The sequence below is a fragment of the Acinonyx jubatus genome, chromosome A3 (assembly GCF_027475565.1).
Source record: "Acinonyx jubatus isolate Ajub_Pintada_27869175 chromosome A3, VMU_Ajub_asm_v1.0, whole genome shotgun sequence".
Lineage (NCBI taxonomy): Eukaryota > Metazoa > Chordata > Mammalia > Carnivora > Felidae > Acinonyx > Acinonyx jubatus.
Window position 1 is genome coordinate 50117721 of NC_069388.1, and position 22700 is coordinate 50140420.

General features: G+C 43.9%; 1 protein-coding gene across 3 annotated transcripts in view; it reads right to left on the bottom strand.

The window, feature by feature from the left end:
* SH3RF3 (SH3 domain containing ring finger 3) overlaps positions 1 to 22700 on the bottom strand; it is a 366639-nt gene that overhangs the window by 39059 nt on the left and 304880 nt on the right. Inside the window, exons 8-9 of one of the 3 annotated variants that reach the window (XM_053200338.1) lie at positions 16460 to 16794; positions 1 to 14337 (exon numbers count right to left, since the gene is read on the bottom strand). The exon at positions 1 to 14337 is cut by the window's left edge and continues 28966 nt beyond it. The exons of 1 other annotated variant lie outside the window; for it this stretch is intronic. In XM_053200338.1, coding sequence (XP_053056313.1) covers positions 14278 to 14337; positions 16460 to 16794 — 395 coding nt within the window. In that variant the 3' untranslated portion in view covers positions 1 to 14277. The remainder of the gene's footprint in view (positions 14338 to 16459; positions 16795 to 22700) is intronic. One more of the 3 variants, XM_027069408.2, reaches the window with a different exon arrangement.

Genomic DNA, 22700 nt, shown 5'->3' on the forward strand with positions numbered 1-22700 from the left:
TGTGCATATATTGTGTATTTATATCTGCAAAGTGTTTGGACTCTGTAGATTGTGACTCAACAAGAAGATGGGGTTTTTAGCAACAGGTCAGTTCAGTCATAGAACAGGTTTCTTCCTTCAACAGTAAGTACCCTGTTCCTAGAGGTGTTTTAGCAGAACCCGAGTGATCCCTCTTAAGTAATTTGCAGATAGGATTGCTGGGTTAGTTAGGGCTGGTGGGTCCTTTTAACTCAGATGACACATAAGCTCCCTTCTAGTGCTAAGTCTGTGAACCTGGGGCACTTCTACACAAGGCTGTCTGTATCTGCTCTTAGTGACCTCTTTCCAGGAGCACTTTATACAGGTTTCTTTTCCTGAGAGAAGACTGTGAATGTTCACTTCCTGCCTTATCTATGTTCACCTCCAGCTCTGAGAATCCTGAAAGCCCAGCTCAGGGAATCAGAGAGTGCTGAGGGAGCCCAGGGGCCCCAATCTGGGAACAAGAAGCTGTCTAGGCTGAGAAATGGACAATTTTCTTGCATCTCTCAAGTAACCCTTTGGGCATCCTTGTTAATGATCTTTGTATTTTCCTAATATAAATATTTGAAGCAGTGTCTCTCTAAGGTACTGAGTGGTTTAAACAGCTTGATTGCCGTGGAAACCAATAGTGACACCATCCTTTTCTGTAAGCCCTGGGAAATTTATGGCTTCCTCCCCATTGCTTCCTAAGTATAGATTTGTTACCAAGTTACACAATAATCAGAAATCTGAAGTGATTTATATCTCCCTGCCCCCACAGGATGCATTTTACTTTACTTGTAGCTTCACATAATAAGTTTAAGCCCTAGTTCCCAAATCACTCAGTGATGACTCTGTGTAGAGCTATAAATAAGAAATAGCTGTTATCAACATATTCATTGTGAAATCTTGGAAAATAAAGCACCAGCCTTGGCAACATCTTTCATACTTTTATTTAAATAATACTATCCTTGGACATTTTTAGTAATGGTTCACCTAATCAGTTAATAGTTTTCCACTGATATTAACAGTTATGGATACTTCGGGTGTCAACTTGGCTAGACTCTAGTGTAAATAGCTGTTAGGTAAAATGCTAACACAATGTAGCCATGAAAGTATTTGTGAATGGGGTTAACATTTACAATCATTTGACTCTAAATGAAGGAGGTTACTCTCCATAATGTAGATGGGCCTCATCCATTCAGCTGAGGGCTTTTAAGAGAAAAAACTGAGGTTTTCTGGGGAGGAAGAAATTCTGCCTCAAGGCTGAAGCTCTTCCCAAACTTACAGTCTGTTGGCCTGTTCAAAAGATTGCAGACATGCCAGTTCCCACAATCACGAGCCAACTCCTTTGGTTCTAATTCTCTGGAGAACCCTGAATGACAGAGATTTTGGTACCGAGAGTGGTGTTAGAGGAATAGAATCTTAAATATGACTTTTCTGAGTTAGTTCTGTGTTTTCTAGAATTGGTTCTTTAAGCTGACATATTCAAAGCCCTATGACTCTATTTCAGCGGTAAAGAGGATAGTGACCGACCATCCATGGTATGATGTGCCAACAGAGATACACAAAATATCACCATTGGACACTCCTAACAAATACTTTTAAAAGGCAAGGTTCTGGGTGATAATGTATATGATACCTTAGAAAATTGTTGTCAAACTCATGAGTTTAATACGATTGGCCAATTACTCTTAACTGGCCTTGCTCTTAACTGCTCTTAACTGGCTGGACAAATGAGTCTAGGATTTCAAATTCCTAGGTCAAGCGACACATAGATAACCTGACAGTTTCTATGTCTGCCCTGAAAGGAACCCTGATCCCCTGTAGCCCCAGAGCTGAGATTTCTGTAGCCCCAGAGTTTCATCCTGTGAGTGACTGAATTACTGTGCAGATTGAATGCCCAACTTTACAGTATGTCCATTGTTAAAGTGAGGACATTGAATGGAAAGGAATGGGATCCTGAAAATTGGAACAGGAACACATGGTTAGATTCTGATAAAGCTTGGGACACTGAACCCCTAAATTCTTCCAAGTCTTCTCTGCCAGTAGAAGAGCCCTTCTAGTCCTGAGGAGGTTAACCTTCCTTTCACTGAGGAGCCCATTACAGCTTCCCCTGAGGCAGTTGCCTTGCAAGAAGACACTGCTGATCCTCAGAACCCACCTCTACCACCTCTCTTTACTTCTAGACTTATAACGACACTCAAGTCTGAGAAGGCCCCAAAGAGTGAGGTGCTAAGTTTGATCAATGAGGAAGTATGCTACACTCTGACAGAACTGCATGACTTTTACAATTTATCCAGAAATAAATCTGAGGAATATGTGTGGGGATTCATATTAAGGGTGTAGGATAATGGTGAAAGAAACATAAAATTAATGCTGAATTTATTCATGTGGGACAACTGAACAGAAGTTCTGGACTTAATATTGTAGCCCATGGCATTAGAAAGGGCTCTAACAGTTTGGTTGGCTGGCTGAAACATGGGCCAAAAGATGGCAAACAGTAAATTAGGTTGAAATGCCTCCTGCCTTAATATAATGTAGAGAAAGGTACCTAAAAGTTTAAGGAGACTGGAGTGTTGAGTGGATTTGTCATGTAAGACCTGCTCACCCATCCCAGGATGACACACCTTCCACACCCACTGTGAGGAACATATTTGTGATAAAAGCTTCAGGATCCTCGAAGAACTCTGGCCACTCTTCCACATTGACCAAACCTTACAGTGAGAAGTATGGCACAGAATTAGGAAGCCTGATCAATGGGATGACATGGATCCTGAGTGGGCAGAAGCCATGTGGCAGCACTTAACTGACAAAAACAAGATGGCCATTGTTGCCATGATGGATGGTGGAGTCCAATCATCAGTCAGAATAGTCTGACTTGCACAGACCTGTGGCAAGATCATGGATGGCAGTAGCCCCAGCAGAGGAGGAGCAGGAAAATCTACTAAATCCTGACTTGAGCTGTATAAACAGAAGTGTTCTGAAGTTTAACTAGAGTCATGACTTCTCTATCAATTCCCAGACTGAGGGTTTGGAGACCCAGAACTCCTTCAATGAAGGGCAAGTTGGGTCTTCTTGAGGAAGAACCCCACTATGCTGTGACTCTTTCTCCCAGATCTCCCCGAAAGGACCTTTTCACCAGGATAATCATGCACTGGGGAAAAGGAGACAATCAGACCTGTTAGGGACTATTAGACACTGGCTCTGAACAGACATTGGCTCCAGGAGACCCCAAGTATCACTGTGGTCCCCCAGTCAGAGTAGGGGCTTATGGAGGTCTGGTGATCGATGGAGTTTTAGCTCAAGTCTGTCTTATAATGAGTCCAGTGGGTCCTCAAACCTGTCCTGTGGTTATTTCCCCAGTTCTGGAGTGCATAATAGAAATACACATACTCAGCGGCTGGCAGAATACATCCACATGTTTGTTCCTGACCTGTAGAGTGAGGGCTATTATGGTGGGAAAGGCCAAGTGGAAGCCCCTAGAACTGCCTCCACCCAGGAAAAGAGTAAACCTGGAGCAATACCACATTCCTGGAGACACTGCAGAGATTAATGTCACCATCAAGGACCGGAGGGATGCAGTCCCACTACATCCCCATTCAACTCTCCTATTTGGCCTGTGCTGAAGACAGATGGAGCTTGGAGAATGACATGGATTTTTGTTAAGTTCAATCAGGTATTAACTCTAATTGCAGCTGCTGTACCAGATGTGGTCTCCTTGCCTGAGCATATTAATGCATTGCTGGTACCTGGTATGCAGCTATTGACCATGCCAATGCTTTTTCCTCCATATCTGTTCATAGAGACCACCAGCACTTTTGCTTTCAGTGGGCAAGGCTGGCAATACACCTTCACTGTCCTACCTCTGGGGTACATCAGCTCTCCAACTCTATGTCATAATTAATCACCTTTCTGTTTCACAAGATATCAAATGGATCAATTACATTGGTGATATTATGCTGATTGGAACTATTGAGCACTAGGCTTATTGGATATTAGACATATTGGCAAGATGTTTGCATGTCACATGGTGTGAAATAAATCCAACAAAAATTCAGTGGCCTTCTACTTCAGTGAAACTACTAGGGGCCCAATAGTGCAGGGCATGTTGAGAAACCCTTCTAAGGTAAAGGATAAGTTGTTGCACCTAGCCCTTCCCACAACCAAGAGTCTCAGTGCTTAGGATGCCTCTTTGGATTTGTTGGCAGCATATTCCCCACTTAGGTGTGCTACTCCAGCCCATTTACTGTGTGATCTGACAAAGCTGCTATTTTTGAGTGGGGTCCAGAACAAGAGAAGGCTCTACAGCAGGTCCAGACTACTGTGCAAGCTGCTCTGCCACTTGGGCCATGTGATCCAGCAGATCCAATGGTGCTTGGAGTGGCAGTGGCAGAGAGGGATGCTGTGCAGAGCATCTGATGGGCTCCTACAGGTGAAATACAGCCCTTAGGATTTTGGAGTGAAGCCTTGCCAAGCTCTTCAAATAACTACTCATCTTGAGAAACAACTCTTGGCCTGTTATTGTGTCTTAGTAGAGACTGAACACTTAACCCTGAGCCGCCAAGTTATCGCGTGGCCTGAGCTGCCCATCAGGAATTGGGTGTTACCTGACTCACCAAATTATAAAGCTGGGTGTGCACAGCAGCACTCCATCATCAGATGGAGGTGGTATATACATGAACAAGCCCAAGCAGGCCCTTAGGCACGAGTAAGTTACATGAAGTGGCTCCAATACCCATGGTCCGGCTCCTGCTACATGGTCTTCTCTCTCCCAGCCTGCACCTGTGGCCTCACAGGGAGTTCCTATGATCAGTCGACAGAGGAAGAGAAGACTCAGTTCTGTAAGATATGCAGGCTCCATGTAAGTGTGGACAGTTGTGTGCTGTAGCCCCTTTATGGGGCATCCTTGAAGGACAGTGGTGAAGAGAAATCCTTCCAGTGGGCAGAATTTTGAGCAGTGCATCCAATTGCTCATTTTGCTTGGAAGGAGAGATAGCTAGAGGTGTTACTGTGTAGTGATTCATAGGCTATAGTTAATGGTTTGGCTGGATGGTGATGACTTAGAAGAAACATGATTAGAAAATTGGTGACAAGGGGATCTGGGAAAGTGGTAAATGGATAGAGCTCTATGAATGGGCAAAAATGTGAAAAGAATGTGTGTCCTGTGTGAATGTTCACCAAAGGCTGACCTCAGCAGAGGAGGATTTTAATGACCCATTCTCTGGATACCAGTCATCCTCTTTCCCTAGCCAGCCCTGTCAAGTGACTATTGTTATAGGGTGGAGGTCATGTATGGGTCCAGTATTGTGGACTTCCACTCATCAGGGACAACTTGGTTATAGGCACTGCAAATGCCCATTCTGCCAGCAGTAGAGATCAGCACTGAGCTCCTGATATGGAACCATTCTCTGGAGTGAACAACCAGCTACCTGGTTACGATACTGGTTACAGGGTTACGATACTGGTCTCCTTCCATCATGAGATGGGCAGCATTTTGTTCCTACTGAAACACTTATTCTGAATATGGACTTGCCTTCCCTGCATGCAATTCTGCCCAAACTACTATCTGTGGATTTCAGAATGGCTTATCCGTCATTGTCATATTCCACACAGCAATTGCTTCTGATCAAGGAACTCACTTCACAACAAAGGAAGTGTGGCAACAGGTCCAGACTCATGGAATTCACTGGTCTCACTTTGTTCCTATCTTAAAGAAGTTGGCTTGACAGAATGGCCTTCTGAAGATCCAGTTACAATACCAGCGAGTGGCAATACCTTGCAGGTTTGGGGGCAAGGTTCTCCAGGAGGCTGTATGTGCTCCAAGTCAGCACCCAATTGATGGTGCTGTTTCTCCTATAGCCGGGAATCAGGAGGGTGGAAATAGGAATGGCACCATACGCTGTTACACCTGGAGGCCCACTAGCAAAAGTTTCTATTTTTGTCCCCCCTCTATGCTGTGTGGGCCTAGAGGTCTTAGATTCTAAGGTAGGAGTGCTTCCATCACGAGGCACAACAACAATCCTATTGAACTGGAAGTTAAGACTCCCATTTGACCATTTTGGACTCCTCATGACTGAATAAACAGGCAAAGAAAGTAGTTATTTTACTGGCTTCAGTGACTGGTCCTTACTGTAACTATTTCAGTCAGATGTAGGGTTTAGTTTAGGGAAAACTGGGCTGTACTGCACAATAGAGGTGTGTCTCTTAGTATTACAATGTCCTGTGACTATGGTCAATGGAAAGCTACAACAACCCAGTTCAGTCAGTACTGCTAAGGGCCCAGACCCTTCAGGAATGAATATCTGGGTCACCCTACAGATAAGGAATGACAACTTTCTGAGGTGCTTGCTGAAGACAAAGGGAATATGGGGTGCATCATGGAAGAAGGTAGTTATAAATACCAGATATGACCAGTTACAGAAACAATGACTGTAATAGTCATGAGCATTTTCTCTGTTTTGTTTTGAATATGTTTGTGTGTGTGTGTGTGTGTGTGTATAATCTTTTTCTTCCCTCTCTTATACCCGTATCATATAAGTTGTACTGACTTCATATTATAGTATTCAAATATTTTTAACTTTATATCACAGTATTTAAGTTACAGGATATCAAGGAGAAAAGTGAACATTGCCTAAGGACTTTACATCCTCCTCTGGGGTAAGGGCTAGTGCATTTTCAGTTGTATACAGGATAGATGTATCATATTAGGCAGAAGCATAACTTCACTGTTGTATTTATTTGGATACTAAGTATGGTTTACAGAGATGGCTACAAGTGCCAAGTTGAGGGAGGGTGAATTGTAACGGTTAGTTCTAAGTGTCAACTTGGTTGGCTACATTGCCCAGTGGTTTAGTCAAGCACTAGTCCATATGTTGCTGTGAAAATATGTTGTAGATGTGACCACCAGTTGACTTTAAGTAAAAGAAATTAATTAGACTATGTGCCTGGATATATGGGTGGGCCTCTTGTAATCCACTGAAGGCCTTAAGAGTAGTCTGAGGCTTCCTAGGGAAGAAAAATTTATGCCTCAAGACTACAGCATCAACTCTTGCCTGAGTTTTCAGCCTGTGGCATTCCCCACAGGTGGGCTTGCCAGCCTCCACATTCAACATGTGAGCCAATTACTAAAACAAATATTTATAGCTATATTTCATATTGGTTCTATTCCTCTAGGGAATTCTGACTGATACAAACCAATAATTAATATTTTAATAGCAGAAGATATTATTCACATCTTAATATTAAGCAAACTGAAGTCTAAGGGATTTGTCTAGGGTGATACAAAGTGAAGGAGAGAACTAAGAGTCTGAAGGCAGTTGATGCAAGCCAGTAATCTAGCCATTACTGCTGGTATTACAAAGAGATCAGAAAGCAGTAACGTTTTCATTAAGTTGACCCATTAGGTCTGCTTGAGATGGACAGAAAGACTGTGAATCTTCTAAAAAGATTAATGAACTTCATTCTCATGCTATATGCAGATGTGTCTTGTAATTTATTAAGATATGGCCTGGAAATAAGCACAAAAAACACCAGGTAAACAAAAATCAAGTCTGCCCCAAGAGTCACTTTACCCCAGAGGGAAAAAATGGTATAAAGTTGTCTTATCTGGAAGTGATGGCACAATTCCCTTGCCTCTACCACCACTGCCTGTGTGGGAGCACCAACAAAACAAAATAAAATCACAGCAAACAAAATGGTGACACCAACACTCTGTTCTTTCTCATCATTGCTCTCAGTTATGTGACAAGATGGAAAAGCACTCACAAGTTCTCTAGAATATTAGAGATGCCCCATCAAGCTGACACTGTCTGCCTTCTGGGAAGGGCATCCTATTGCATCTACTCTGCAAGCACTACCTTCTGGTGTGGTTTATGGAGTATGTGTATATGTTTTACTTTTTAACTGATTCCATCAGCTGAGTTTTTCCCTAGGCAGGGAAGACTATGAAAAAAACACCTTGTCTTTATGAGCAATATGAAGATATGTCATGAAAAGGGAGGCGATAATAATGGTAGAATTTTGCACGGTAGAATACAAACTTGCTATGGGAATCAAGTGCATTCCATGGCTCTCGGCCACTTGCACGCCTACAATCTACATCGCTGACCTTGCTGCCACAGTCATCTCTTTGTGTCTGGGAGGGCTACATCATGTGCCACTAGAGTGTAAAATCCCCCAACAATCTTAATGAGTTATGGTGAACTTTGCCCTCTGGGGAGAATGACAGAACCCCCGTGGCTATTACTGGTAATCACAAATTCTTTTCCATTGCTAGTTTATTACAATTTTAAAAACGAATTTTGGTTTCATGCTTTGCAGTTGACATTGTTTAGGTTAAATGTCAGGTACAAAATTGACACCTAAGAAAACCCTTTATATCTATGTTTCTCAGTGGTCACAGGAAAAATAAACCAGAAAATGGAACCTCCAGTGGCTGAGGAGATGAATAATTACCATTTTACTAATAGATTACACCAATCAATTGAGGTTCATTTTGGAGCAGCCTACATCTCTCCATTTGGCAATGTTAAGTGTCTTTTTTTCTAAAACTGCAAAATCAAATGCCCTTTTCATCTTTTATCAGAAGCGTCAGGGATACAAGTTTTACATCTATATCTATCTCATAATTCTTACGGAATCTGACCTTCAATTATACCAAATTCTTACTAATCATTTCCAATATTTTTATTCCAAATACTAGGCTGAGCATTTGTGAAATTAACTAATTTACTCCTCCCCAAAAGTCAGGGTGGTAAAATGAGGTATCATCCTCATTTTACAGATGAGGAAATGGAGGCACAGAAAGGTGAGGGAACTTGCTCAAGGTCACATGATTGATACATAGAAGGGCCCTGAGTCACACTTGACAGCTGTGCCCCAGGCACACCCTCTGTGCTCATTAATCAGTCTGTGCATTCTTTCATGCCCACATACCCTGGGGTCCCAATAGGAGAAGCTGTCCAATAGAGGCAGAGGAGAGGAAGTGGCCCTCTCCTGAACACCAAGGGGCTGGCTTTATTCCCACTGATGATGAGCTGCATGGCCTTGTGCAGGCCACCTGGCTACCTGGACTTCCATGTCCACATCTGTGCCCTGCAAGGGTCCCCAGTGCCCCACTAAGAAGACACCTGGAAGTGCACTGGATTGAGTCTCACCTCAGAACAAAAGCTGGGGGTTTCTATGGGAAAGTTGGGGGAATGGCCTGGCCCTGTGGTGCCTTCCTGGGAGACAGCCAACCCCCAAGAAGGCCTCAGGCTTCCTCTGAGCTCTCCAAGACCAGGGTGAGGCCACTGTCCTGTCCCACCTGGGGGCCTGTGCCCTGATGCACATGAGGAAGAAGTTGTCATCTTGTCAAGTTGCCCTTGTCATCAGGGAAGTGACACTCTAGCAGCATGCCCTCTTCCAAAAATAAGTTTCTTGTAAAACTTCAGAGTGTTTTGACAGCTGGGGTTCATGCTTTCAGGATGCGTTCATTTTCAGCCTAAAGATTACTCATAAGCTACATGCCAGCTTTCCTCATCTCACAGAAGGCAGCCAAACCCCAGGGAAAAGAGGAGAAGGTCTGAAGTTGTTGGGGCTCTAGTTGCCCACAGCAGTCAGAAAGGGACTCCCTGCCCAGCCAGAGTGCCAATGCCAGTGCAAGGGTGATCAGAGCTGCCCAGCATGAGAGTCCCTAGAAGGAAGTGGGTTTCCATAGCCCAGAGCCGACAACTGACCACCAGACTCATCAGTGACTCATTTTTGAGGCAGCCAAGGTCCCCAAAGCCCACGATGATGTGCCACATGGGTCTGTGGGCCCAGCCATGCTTCATGAGTCACCCTCTTCCCCTGTGGCCACACCTGAGACACAGCACTGCTCCGAGGGTCTCTGCATATTGGGGCCTGACTTGTAAGCAAGCCAGGTGCTACTCTTTCCCTATCAGTGGGAGAACCAGGCCTACAGTGCAATTCAGATCTGGTGAGGTCAGCCCCCCACCCCCACCTCTGATAAGTGTCAACTGACGCAGCAGGACACCTCCTCACCACTGGCTTGGTTGCTGGGGCCCATGCAGCTAGTGTGTGACAGCAGGAGAGCCTCTGCCTATCTCAAAATTGAAAACACACTGGCAGCAACTGATATGTTGGTTATGGAGATTACAGCAGCCCCCCTTCCAGTCTGCATTTTAGAAACAGTACAAGTAAAGGCTTGCTTACTGCAGTGAGCCTAATGGAGAGAAAGTGATTCATAAACCAGTGATTCTTCAATTTAGAAAAAACTGCCTGGTTGTTCTAAAGAGCTTCACCCTCAAGATTTCCTTTATATTTCATATTCCTGGGTTTTCATTGAAAATATAATTGTAACCCTATGTAATATATGTCTTATTATCAGCATATAGATATATACATATATACATACATATATATATACACATATATATATACATATATATACATATATGTGTATATATATATGCTTTTAAATGAGTGGGATATAGATAATAAAGAACAAGTTCAAAGTTCATCTGCAACACACTTCCCATACTGGCTCTGCTACTGGCCAGGACTAGCTGCTGCTGTTATCGGTCATCCTGTCAGATTTGCTGTTCCTTTCAGACCAGCTCCCCAAAGCCTTAATTAGAAAGGTCATGCTATCCATGTGGATTTGACCAAGTGGTTCACTGTCACATGGGCTCTGGCTGCAGTTGAGTCCAGTGTGGAAAACAAGGCAGAGCCTCACACTCCCCTCTCCTGGGCAGACCCTACAGCCTCCTCCCATAGCTACCCCTGTCCTCTCACTGTGGGACTCCTGGACAAGCCCAAACCACCCGAGGCCTCGGCCTCATGAAACTGGAGAGACCACCACAAGTCAGCACAACAGAGCCTGGCAGAACTGACACAGGGGTCGGGAAACCGGAGTCCTTGGACTGGCTGCACTACTGATGCCATGTAACACCTGGTGAGCCTCTCAACATCCCTGAGCCTCAGCAGCATAATCAAAAAAGAGAAGTTTAATGAAAAGATCTTCAGAGTCTCTTTCTGGTTCTAATATTCTATTACTGTGTGGAACTGAAGATATTTCATCCATATGCAGAAAGTTAACTTTCTTCTGACCTATAAAGTAAAGAATTTCTTATAGTCATGGGAATGAAAACTCATTGGAAACAGTTTTCCCAATTACTTTTAGTTTACAAATATCCCTTTAGTCTACAAATATCACCAGATGCTTTCTAGAAGGAAGGTACTCTTCAGGGTCTGTTGATCAGGGCTCTGAGACTTTTTGGAAATGTCAGGACTCAGCACACAACAACCACCATTTTCCCCCAAATATACTGATTCCTACCGTGTGCTATGCATGCTGATCTAGTCTATTCTATTTCATTCTGTGCATTCTATTTGATATAAAAAAATGTTCATCCAAATCCACTAAATTGGTTTGGTGATTCATGAGTGGGTCACTTTTGAACATGTGGTTTGAAAGATACTGCTGTAGCCAGTGATCACAAGGGTACGCTGACACCAAGGATAGTATTAAATGGACATATGGCACCAGTTAGAGGGGCTGTCACAAAGTGGGATTCAGTTACCTGAGTAGGAAGAAAAAGACTGAGGGGCTCACAACCCAGAGAAGGGAAGGAACACAGCTAACCTCCTTTGATTAAATCTTAAACCCTATCTTCTTGCCTAATACCAGACTCCTCAATATGCTGAGCAGTGCCTAACTGATCTCAAGGCCCTTCCAGAGCTGTCTTGCTATCTCCCACCTGCTCCTGGGCTCCTCACCGTTGGACCACATCCCTCAGATTAGAAGGTCCTTCTACCTGTCAGGCAGAACTCCTCCAGGAAGCTTCCCTGTCCCCAGACCTATCATACTCTATTGCAGTTGTCTGTTTCCCAGTCTGCATCTTGGTACTAGACTCGGTGTTCCTTCAGGCTGGGGTGGAATCTTCCTTTGCTATAGACCCTCAGGACCCAGCACTCTGGCTGGGCCACACAAATCTTCCTTGTAATACACCGAAGAGAGAGGGGTGAATACACCGAAGAGAGAGGGGTGAGTGAGTGACTTCTAGCCAGGTGGCCAGGGAAAGCTTCATGGCTTCAGGAGGGCCAAAATCTTCCACTTCCTTCCTCAACACATCATTGCTGCTAGTCACTGACTGTGCCTCTATGCCTCCAGATAGATGACTTTTCCTCGGAGTCAACCCGTAGGGATAACTGATCCATATCATCTGGTGCCAAGTGTTCATGAGGCCTCAGAAATAGAAAACAGTCATGGATGGACATGATAGGTGATATTTGATGGTTGTTTCAACCACAAAAAGGGATTTTTTTTAAATGAAAAGGGGTTAACTGAAATATTATACATCATTCTTAAAATTCTCCCAAGATTTTCTTTCCACTCTGTGATCTGTGGGCACCAAAAGATGACTCTTCAAGTTGTATCCAGTCCCTTCTTCAGAAATACTAGACCCAGGTCTTTGGATGGGGAAGACCTCCAATGACACTCCCCAGATGATCGTAACCTTTATGACTTCCATATGCTAGGGTCTTTCTCATGTCTTGGGGTCTTCTCTGTGTCCTAAGGTTTCCCCCATGGCCTGGCTGCCTCTACTGTTTCCAACCTGGGAGACTAGGAAGGAATCCATCCATCTTGGGGTACCCTGTGATTTCACAGTATATATCCTTCTCAGGTCTTCTTGGAGGGGGGACACTCTTCATGCAGGGCCATCCCTGGTAGATCTGTCCCATGGCAGAACAGATCCCTGGTCAGCCCAAATGGCCCAAGGTGCTTGGAAGAGTTCCTAGTGCTGTCCAGAGCTCTGAATGAATCCTTAGATCAGAATTCCCTCATCTCAGGCCTGTCCTCTGTCTACCGTTTGACGCAAGTGTCAGGGAGCACTCCAGTCTTTAGCACTGTGGGCTCCAGGGCTGTGGCATAAGGGCACACTGCTGGACTGGGCACCACTGGAGGAAGTGGGAAGCTCTCCAGGAGGATGGAGCTGCTGTTATCTGGCAGCCCAGCCACAGGACAGCCCCTGTAGGAAGCCATAATACCAGGAAGATGGTCAGGAAGAGGCTCTGAGAGAGAGGCTGGAGGATGCACACTGTGACAAAAGCCCTGGGCCCAGAGAGGAACTCTGGCTCAGGATCCAGTCTATAGAAAGAGTCCCCACCCTGGCAGCACTTGAGTCTCTCTGGAGGCCTCAACTCAACAGTAGGCCAAGCAGGGCTGATGTGCAAGGCCTGCCTGCAGCAGGGCTGAGAAGCCCAATCCCAGAGGGTAGAACTAGCAAAGGGCCAGCTGCCCAGGGATCTCTGCACAGCAGTCAGCACACACGAGCCAGGTTCGGGGCCTCTTTGTACCCTACATGTGGGGACACCTGGGAATAAATCTCCCATGTTCCTAGGAGAGAATCACCCTGCCCCTATCTCAGGTACCAGGAGCCCCATAAGCCATGGTGTTCTCTCTTGTGCACATGCTTGGAAGGGCCTGGATCGAATTCCAGAACAACTCAGCACTGTGAAAACATGTAGGTGCTATGGTCTCTGTGGACAGCAGGGCTGGGAGCTCCATCTTTTTCAAAGGAAAATTCACTAACAGAAACAACCTGGAGAATACTGCAAATTACTCTTAAAAAATCCTTTCACCATAATTAGACATATGCACATCTGTGATGGGGTTACCCCAGAAACAGACCTGAGGCCAAGTGTTGTGTTTTCAAAGTTGGTGACATCTGCTCAGTTGTGGCCCTGGCGGGAGAGGGGGGGCAGCACGAGGGTGCCAGGCCCTAGCCCCAGCACACTTGACCAGCTTGGAGCACACCAGACAGGTTCAAGTGAACAGCCACTGTCTTGGCTCTTCCACTAGAAACCACAACTGTGGATTTTTGCTCTTTACTATAAAATAGGAGAAATTCAACTGGGAATACAGAAGGGATTTTTTTTCAGACCAGTGTTTTTTTTGTTTTTTTGTTTTTGTTTTTGTTTTTGTTTTGCTTTGTTTGAGAGGTGAGAAATGAAAATCACACATGACATGTGGAAGAACAATATATAGTATTTCTCTACCAGGGTTTGATGCTGACGATTGCTGCTGTACCTATGAACATATGCTCACTTAAGCCCACAAAGTCCATTTCACTTCCTACTTGGGAGCACAGCACGAACAGCACCCCCATGCTGTGAGTCGTCTGTGCCCAGCCCTGAGCCTAGCTGGATACAGGCTGGTGTAGGCCAGTGCATTTCTGCTGCCAGAGCTAAGTGGACATATCTGCTGCATTTCTTCTGGGAGTGGGGCTTCCTTCAAAGGTACCTTTCATCAAAAGGGTCCCTCTGGGTGTCTCCTGGACTCACTCTTGTTTGCTGATGGAGAAGAATTGTTAGTAGAGAGTAAACCTTGAGTGAAGATAAAATACCTGATAAATGTCTAACAGGCTGGGAATGTGGAGAGTAGGTCGAGCGCTGGTTTTCCTTAGCAACATGCTTAGGAGGTCAAGACTGCAAACAGTATCTTTCTCAGTGTAGATTCCTACTAGTTTGGCTCTACTGTCATGAGTCAGACTGAAGTTAGCCCTTTGTTTTGCAAACCAGACAGAGAGAATTTTTTGTCAAAGAACCAGAAATGTTTACAGAACTATTATTGTCCTTCCCTTTCCAAGTCCATCCCCTGTTTAAGGCCTGGAGGATAGAGTCTTCCAGGGAGAGTGTTCAAGTAAGAGGTTGGGTTTGTACACCTACTTCTGCCTCCTGATGAGACCCAGCTACCTCTCCTAACCAGGCTGCAAGGTGGAAGGGAGCAGGCCAAGACCTAAGGGATTTGCAAACAGACATGGATGCAAAACACAGAACAACCATTTCTCTTCGTGCCTGGGAACTCTGTTGATCTCAAGGGGACTTGAGCTTTGCTGGCTGAGAGCACAGCAGCAGTGGCTGTTACTGAGACCTCTTCCACACTTCTGAGTGTGAGAATAACACTCCTCCGGACCTGATGAGACAGGCGGTAAGGAGGCCTGAGCACTGATCTGGTGGCCCCGAGGAGTCTGGTGTGCACATATCTGAGAGGTATCCGGGCTCCTGCCAAACATGGCAGGTGAGCTGGTGGGCATGCCTTTGGGGCACCCTGGGCATGTGGACTGGACAGTCAACACTGGTTTTGGTACTGTCCCCAAAGGACAGGAAAGGCTGTCCTTGCCTTGAATATACCCTCTAGTGTTGTGGGGCTCACCAAAACCCTGGCAAGCACACTCTAGTCAAAAGACTAGTTTTATATAGAAAGGTTTTTAAAAGAACTACACAATGTGGTGAAGCCAAGAGGGAATGAGAATAAATCATTCATACAGCAAGGCCAATGAAGAGAATAGTTCCCAGGTGAAGGTGTGGGTCTGAACTGTCTAATACAGCAATGGGCAGTGCAGTGGCCCATAAGCACTGGAGATGTCTCACTGGATTTCAAAAACTGAATGTGAAAAATGGCAAATACCTCATCAAAAATCTTTTAGTATAAATTACATGTTGAAATGATAATATTTTTGGATATTGGCTTTAATAGATCATACCATTAAAATGAATTTTGCCTTTCAATTTTATTGGCCACTAGAAGATTTTAAATTAGATATGTGACTTGATTTATAGTTTCGTCAGGCAGCACTGATTTGAAATCTGGATTCTAATCTTGGTTAATCCAGTGTCTAGCTGGGTAGCAACAGCAAGCTCATTGGACTTGGATTTCTTTTGTGAAATAAGCTCAATATTCTTCACAGTTAAAAGAATAGCTGAGGGACACCTGGGTGGCTCAGTTGATTGGGCGTCTGACTTTGGCCCATGGGTACAAGTCCTGCATCAGACTCTGTGCTGACAGCTCAGAGCCTGGAGACTGATTTTCATTCTGTCTCCCTCTCTCTCTGCTTCTCCCTCCTGCCCTCCTCCCACCCCCCCAAAATAAACATTAAAAATTTTTTTTAAAATAGCTGAAAATGCTGTCTACACCAACTATGAGACCAGCATCCCCCTCTTGTTTCTCCGTAGAAAACAAGTCTGTCCCATGTGGTTGAACAGGCTGTGGATTGCATAGGGATCATACGTTGAAGGGAGGGGGTGCTGTTCACAGTGCACATAAGTAGATTTGTATATTTAATATAATAATAACCTGGTACTTGGCAATAAATATCTTGTTCTAACAAAATGAATATATTACAGTGATTTTCCAACAGATAGAGCAAAGGCATCTTGAGGAAGTGATGTCTTTTCTATAGTTGGGCCTGTGTCAGTCCTACCAGAACCTGAGGCCAGCCTGAATTCCACTCCAAGGACAGCTGCTCTGCTGGTATGACCTCCATCTCTGTCATAGGCCTGATGCATCCGAGGGCAGGAACCTGGCGCCCTAATTCAAGCCTTCATTTTACAAAATGTCATTGGTGTCTGGTGCCAAAGAGCTACAATAACCAGCTGGGCCATGGCCAGGGCTTGCCCATGATGGGCCACTTACCTTCTCATTTTTTTTCTCATCTGGTCTGCATCCTGTGTTGGTGGGGCTGGATGTCGACAGGCCACTGACAGGCCCCCCTCCAGCCTCCCCGTTGAGGTTGGCAGCATTGACATTGGGAGGTGTGACGGCTGACGCTGCAGATGTAAGCGGGATGGCCGGCCGGGGGCACTGGGCCCCGATGACCGTCTGCACCTGGGGCTGGTGGATGTGCTGTGGGGACACCACGGAGTGGGGCCTGAGGCTGGCGGTGGGCAGGCGGGACGGGGAGTTCTGGGTGCGCAGGGGTGACACGGTGGCCGTTGGTCGGTCCTGAGCCTGGGCTGAGGAGTGGGCAGCTGGAGCACGGGATTGGAAAGAGAGTGGGGTTGGAAGGTTAGTTTGCAACTGCAATGCAATCGCAGCAGACTCTTTCCTTGGGCTCGTCTTCCCAGGGCCCACCGCCTCTCTCTGTGGTCTCTCCAGACCTGGCCACACTCCACGGGTAGAGAGACTAAGGCTGAGCAATGGGGAAAACACATCCCATCTTCCCAAAGCCCTGCCATGGCACAAAACAGCCTGCCTGCAGGAGGAGTGAGAACATCTTTTCCAAGGTTGCCACAAGCATGGGCATGTTTCCAGTCTCCTATAAAGCCATCTACATGGTTTTCTCTGCTGCGATGAACTAAGACACTCAGAAGGTTTTTTTAAAATGCCCTTGTTAAAATGTTCGTGAAAGTAAAGCATGACAGAATCCTGAAGAAGCCCCAAGATGCCCCAGAACTCTTAGACACCACTGCATGTAAGGTGATCATTGCCAAGAGCACAATTCTGATTCATCTCCACCCCAGAACTATAACCCAGTCTTTTGTGCACACTTGGTACTTGACTTGGCTGAGCTACAGCCAAGTGTGTGAGGCAGCTTTAGCTGGTGACAGGCACATCAGAAAGGCAGCTGCAGCCTTGGGGAGAACCATCACTCTGCCCCCTTCAATCTGCCTGAGCTTGTTGCCTTGCCTACACATGGAAGCAACAGTTTATAGATTCACACATGAGGAACCACACAATGACAAATCTGCCCCCTACTGCCAGCAAAAATGCCTCTTAAGGATGTTAGGGGTCTAAAGGCATAACATTTGTAAAACTTTGCCATTTGAAAACATAAAGTTCCTTCTAAACACAACACCAAATTAAAATTAATCCTGCTGTAGCCTGTGCTAGTGATTTTGAAGAACTGTCTCCTTACTAATTACAGAAGAAACCTACAAGAGGACAGAATGAGCCACACCAGAGGAACGGTGACTTGTGGGCTGGGCTGGTGATCCAAAGGGAGACACAGGTTGTGGCAGCCAATACCACTTCTCACCATGGGTCCCATGCAACATCATGCAAGTCAGATTCAGTCATTTTTGCACTGTTGCCCAGAGAACAATTACACATCACACTGTCCTTATTTTCTACCATCAGAATTCGTGGCATTCATGGTTTTAGCAACATGAAAAAACACATGCGATAAAACAATATTCTCAGTGCCCAAATATGCCTTGAATAGATAATCTACTCATAAATCCTAACAGCGCTTCCCTGGCATATGAAGTAACTCAGCTCGACAAATGACAGCCCTCCACATGCAAGACAGGCCTCTTCCTTCTGACAGCACTGCGTGGGAAAAGTGGGTGAGATCTGATTATGTGATCCCGGGTTCTTCACCGGGAGATCCCAGAGGACTCTCACCGTGTCCTCTGTTTCTAGGAGGTAAAATATATAAAGACTGATTTATGGTTTTAAAAGTATTCAGGGTTTGGAGTGGGTTTAAATCCTCATTCAACATGGCCCCACATTTCAAAAGACCAACTTAGGTAACTATGCAGATCGATGAAGCCACTGGGGTCACTTAATCAGCCCGAGGTAACCCGTGACTTGGACAATGCTCCTGGGGCCATTTGTCTGCCTCTCCCCAGCTGTCTGAACTCTCCTTCACCCCAGCCCCCTGGCCTTGGAATGAGAAGTGGTGGCTTGGCGAGGAAAGAACAATCACTTGGGCCCGAAAGACTGCAGGGGCTGCTCTAGATTCTTCTACCAAGTCCCACACAACTCCCCTCCACCTCTGGCTTGCTTCCACATGCCTGCCACATTGCCCTGCCAAACCCAATGTAAGAGGACAGGGTGTTCCAGAAAGTTCTAAGCCTGTCTGCCAGGCAATCTCTTTGACACCCTTCCCAGTTCTCTCCCTTGTTCCTCTTCTCAGCCACTCCAGCCTCCTGGTTGCTCCCCCCAACACAGGCTCTCTGTCACCTCAGAGACTGCTGTATATACCACTCTCTTCTCCCCCAGAGAGCCATATGGCCCCTTGGTTGCTTCGGGCTGCTTCTGATCACCTCAGACACCGCCTTCCCATGGAAACCTGTCCTTGCCAACCCAACAAAAAGTGCAGGCTGCCACTCTGTGATCCCAGACCCACTTCCCCTGCTTTAATTTCCCTTTCCTCCCATGGCACTATCTGCTCTTAACAGTTTGTATGATGCACTCTTCATTATGTGTTCACTGCCCATTGCCTGTCTCCCCCCACTACAAGGTAAGCTTCACGAAGGTGGGACATTTGCTGTGTAGTTCACTGATATTTTCCAAACAGCTGGATTGGTGCCCAGAATGCAGTAGATGCTTGATAAATTTCTTAAATGAATGAACAAGTTTTTGAGAAAAGAGAACCTCAGCTAAAACATCTCTACAGATTTCACAGAATTGAACCACTGGAGAAGAAAAAAAAAACAACTCCATGAGAAAGAGGAGCATGACTCATCACACTGGCTCATGGAAGAAAGTAGGGTTTCATTCATGATCAGTGGGATTTAACCTCAATTTTACCCACCCTGTGTCACCCAACCTCAGACTGACCTAGACTGCTATCTCTCTAGTCATCCTACTAGTTAGCAATGTCAAAGCAACCTGTACAACAGAGGCAAGCAGCTTGAGAAAATGCTATTATTGCACAATCTCCGTTAGTCTTTGCCTCTCCTCTTTAAAGCTTTGGCAGGCTCCAGCAATTCTGGAGTGCCTAAATCCCATTGGGCCTCACTCAGTTCACTGCTATGTCATCCTGTAGGTGATTTAAAAAGAGTAGTTGAATGAATAAATGACCTATCTTACCATCAACATTGTCCATTTCTTATTCTCAAGTTTATCATTTCCAACTTCATGGATGAAATAGAACACTGGCAACTCCCCAAACTTCAGGCCAGCCTCTCTCTCAACTCATCCACATCTATACCCACCTCGCCTTCTAATCTCAAGGATATATGGTCCCAACAGGTCTACCCATTCATGCTCATCTCAGTCCTTTCTCCTGGCTCATCCCCTTCTTGCTTGTATTAAATTTATTAACTTTCCTCCTGTAATTTAATAAGCAAGTTACAGCTCTAATTTCAAAAATAGTCCTTCTACTAGCCAGTACCTCCTTTTCCTGTTTTTCTTTATACCTAGTGTCCTTGAATAGTGTCTGCTTTGGTTCTTACTTTTCACTCATTTCTTTGCATGATCTGTATTTGCTCTCATGGCAGTTTTCATCTCTGCTTTGTGTTCTGGATAAATTCCCATGTATGCCTTCCAGTGTCACTAATTCCATCTTTGACTGTGTCTACACTTGTTCTTTCTTACTTTTACTCATTTCTTTGTGTGATTTGTATTTGCTGTCATGGAAGTTTTCGTCTCTGCTCTGTGTTCTAGTGTCACTACTATCCATCTTTGACTGTGTCCAGTCTAGAAATTATGTCACCTATAAGGATTTTGTATTTTAAATATATATTTTTTCCCTTTCCAAAATTTCAAGTTTTTTTTCATATTCATCAGTTTCAGATTCATAGCTATCCATCTAATTTCTCCCCTTCATACACCCTGTTTTTTCTTTGTTTTTTTTGGGGGGGGATGGTTAGATGTTATTCTTTATTTTTCCTTTTAGAGGATCTTAAATATACTGATATCAAAGACTTTTTCAGATTTCTTTCTCACTTCTCTCCCATTTCTTCAGTTTATTGGCTATCTTTTATGCGTTAGTGTTCCCCCTGTGCTTTGAGACTTCAGTATGCACACTCGTCTTGTGTATGACAGTCTTATTGCTATTTTTTCCTCAGTCTGAAGCTTCTGAATGGTACTCTGGGACCTTCCCCTCAGAACCAGCTGTAACAGGATGGTTTGAACTCTGGTCCTGTAGGAATGGTGCAGATCTTGTCTTCAGGCCAGAGCCAAACTCAGCTCCATGCCCAAGTAGCACTCTCTATTCTCTCCCATACCCCAGAGAGTAGCTCAGTAGTAACCATTCTCGAAGAAGAGACTGTAGCTGTTCAAACAATTGCACCTAGCTCTGATCCCCTGATACTCACTCACCAGGGACTTCCTGTCTATTTTCTCCTGCAGGAGTTGAAAGTTAGCCAACACTGCCTGCTTTTCACTCCAGTTAGCCAATGCTTCAATCCCACTTAATATTGTGTGTTCCATTTTGTTTAGATCCATAAAGTTCATTTGTAAAAAATTAAAAAACCCATTTCTGTGTTTAAAACAGAGAGAATAGGGGATTTCCACATGAACTCACTCTCCTATACTATCCAGGAGTCCTTCATTCACTTCTCAGTCTACTAAAATATGGTTTCTTACCTTCATTCCATCAAATATTATCTGAACAAGATCAATTATGACTCCACCTGGCAGCAAATTTAATGGACACTTTTCTGTTTTCAGAAAAAAGTATCCAATGATCTAGTGGCTTACTTTTATACCAGTATCACACTAACTTGGTTACTATTGTTTTATAATATGTCTTGAAATCAGTGTGGCCTTCCAACTTTGTTGTTCTTTTCAAGGCTGTTTTGGCTATTCTAGGTCCTTTGTATGCCTGTGTGAATTTGAGAAACAGATTACCAATTTCTACAAAAAAGTTGAGTGAGATCATGATTAGTATTCCATTGAATCTATAGGTCAAATTTTTGAAGAATAATTACTTTGACAAATTAAGTCCTCTCACTCATAAATGAAGTATATTTCTCTGCTTATTTCAGTCTTATTCAATTTCTTTCAGCAATATTTGGTAGTTTTCAGCAGATAGGATGTCCTCTTCTCTTATCAGATGTATCCCTAACTAATTTATATTTTTCATGTTATTAAAATTGCTGTCATTTTTTAAAACATCAATTTGCAATTATTCACTGGCACTATGTAAAAATAAAATTGATTTTTGTATATTAATCTTGTTTCCTGGAACCTTGCTGAACTAATTTATTAGCTCTAAAGAAAGCTTTTTGTGTGAGTGTGGGTTCCCCAGGGTTTTCTATATACAAGATCATGTTATCAGCAAATAGACATAATTTTCTCCCTTCTTTCTGATCTACATGCTTTTTATAGTTTTGTCTTGACTAACTGCTCTGACTAGAACATACAGTACAATATTGAATAGAAATGACAAGAGTGGATATCCTTGTTTAATCTTGATCTCAGAGGGAAAGTTTTTAGTCTCTCACCATTAAGTCTGAGGTTAGCTATGGTTTTCATGGATACCCTTTGCCAGGTCAAGAAGCTCAGTTCTATTTTCTCATTTTCTGACAGTTTTTAATCAGGAATGAGCATTAGATTTAAAAAAAAAACCCACATCTATTAAACTGACCATGTTATTTTTATTCTTTAGTTTGTTAAATACAGTAAATTATATTGATCATTAAATGTTAATAAAAACTTGAATTCCTAGGAGAAACTCTACTTGGTCCTGATACATTATCTATTTGATTGCTTAAATTTTATTTAGTGTTTTTACATCTATATTTATGAGTGATATTGGTCTGTAGTTTTATTTTCTTTTAATGTCTTTGTCTGATTTGGGTATGAGGGTAAAGTTGGCCTTATAGAAAAAGTTAGGAAATGTTCTCCCTTCTTTTCAATTTTCTGGAAGTTTCCATAGAATGAATTGTATTTTTTCCCTTAACAATTAGACATAACTTAACAATGAAGCTACTAAGGCCTGGAGATTTCTTTGTGGAAAGTTTTTAACTAACTCAATTTCTTTAATAAATACAGTCCCATTAAGGTCATTTACTTTTTTAAGTTTGTTAATTTATGTTTTTTAAGAAATTTATCCATTTTGTCTAATTTGTTGAGTTTATTGGCATAATTTTTTATAAGCCTTTATTATTCCGTAAAATCTGGAGTGATGTGACTTCTATTATTCCTGGTATTGATAATCTGTGTATCCTCTCTTTATTCTTTATCCCTCTGGCTAGATATT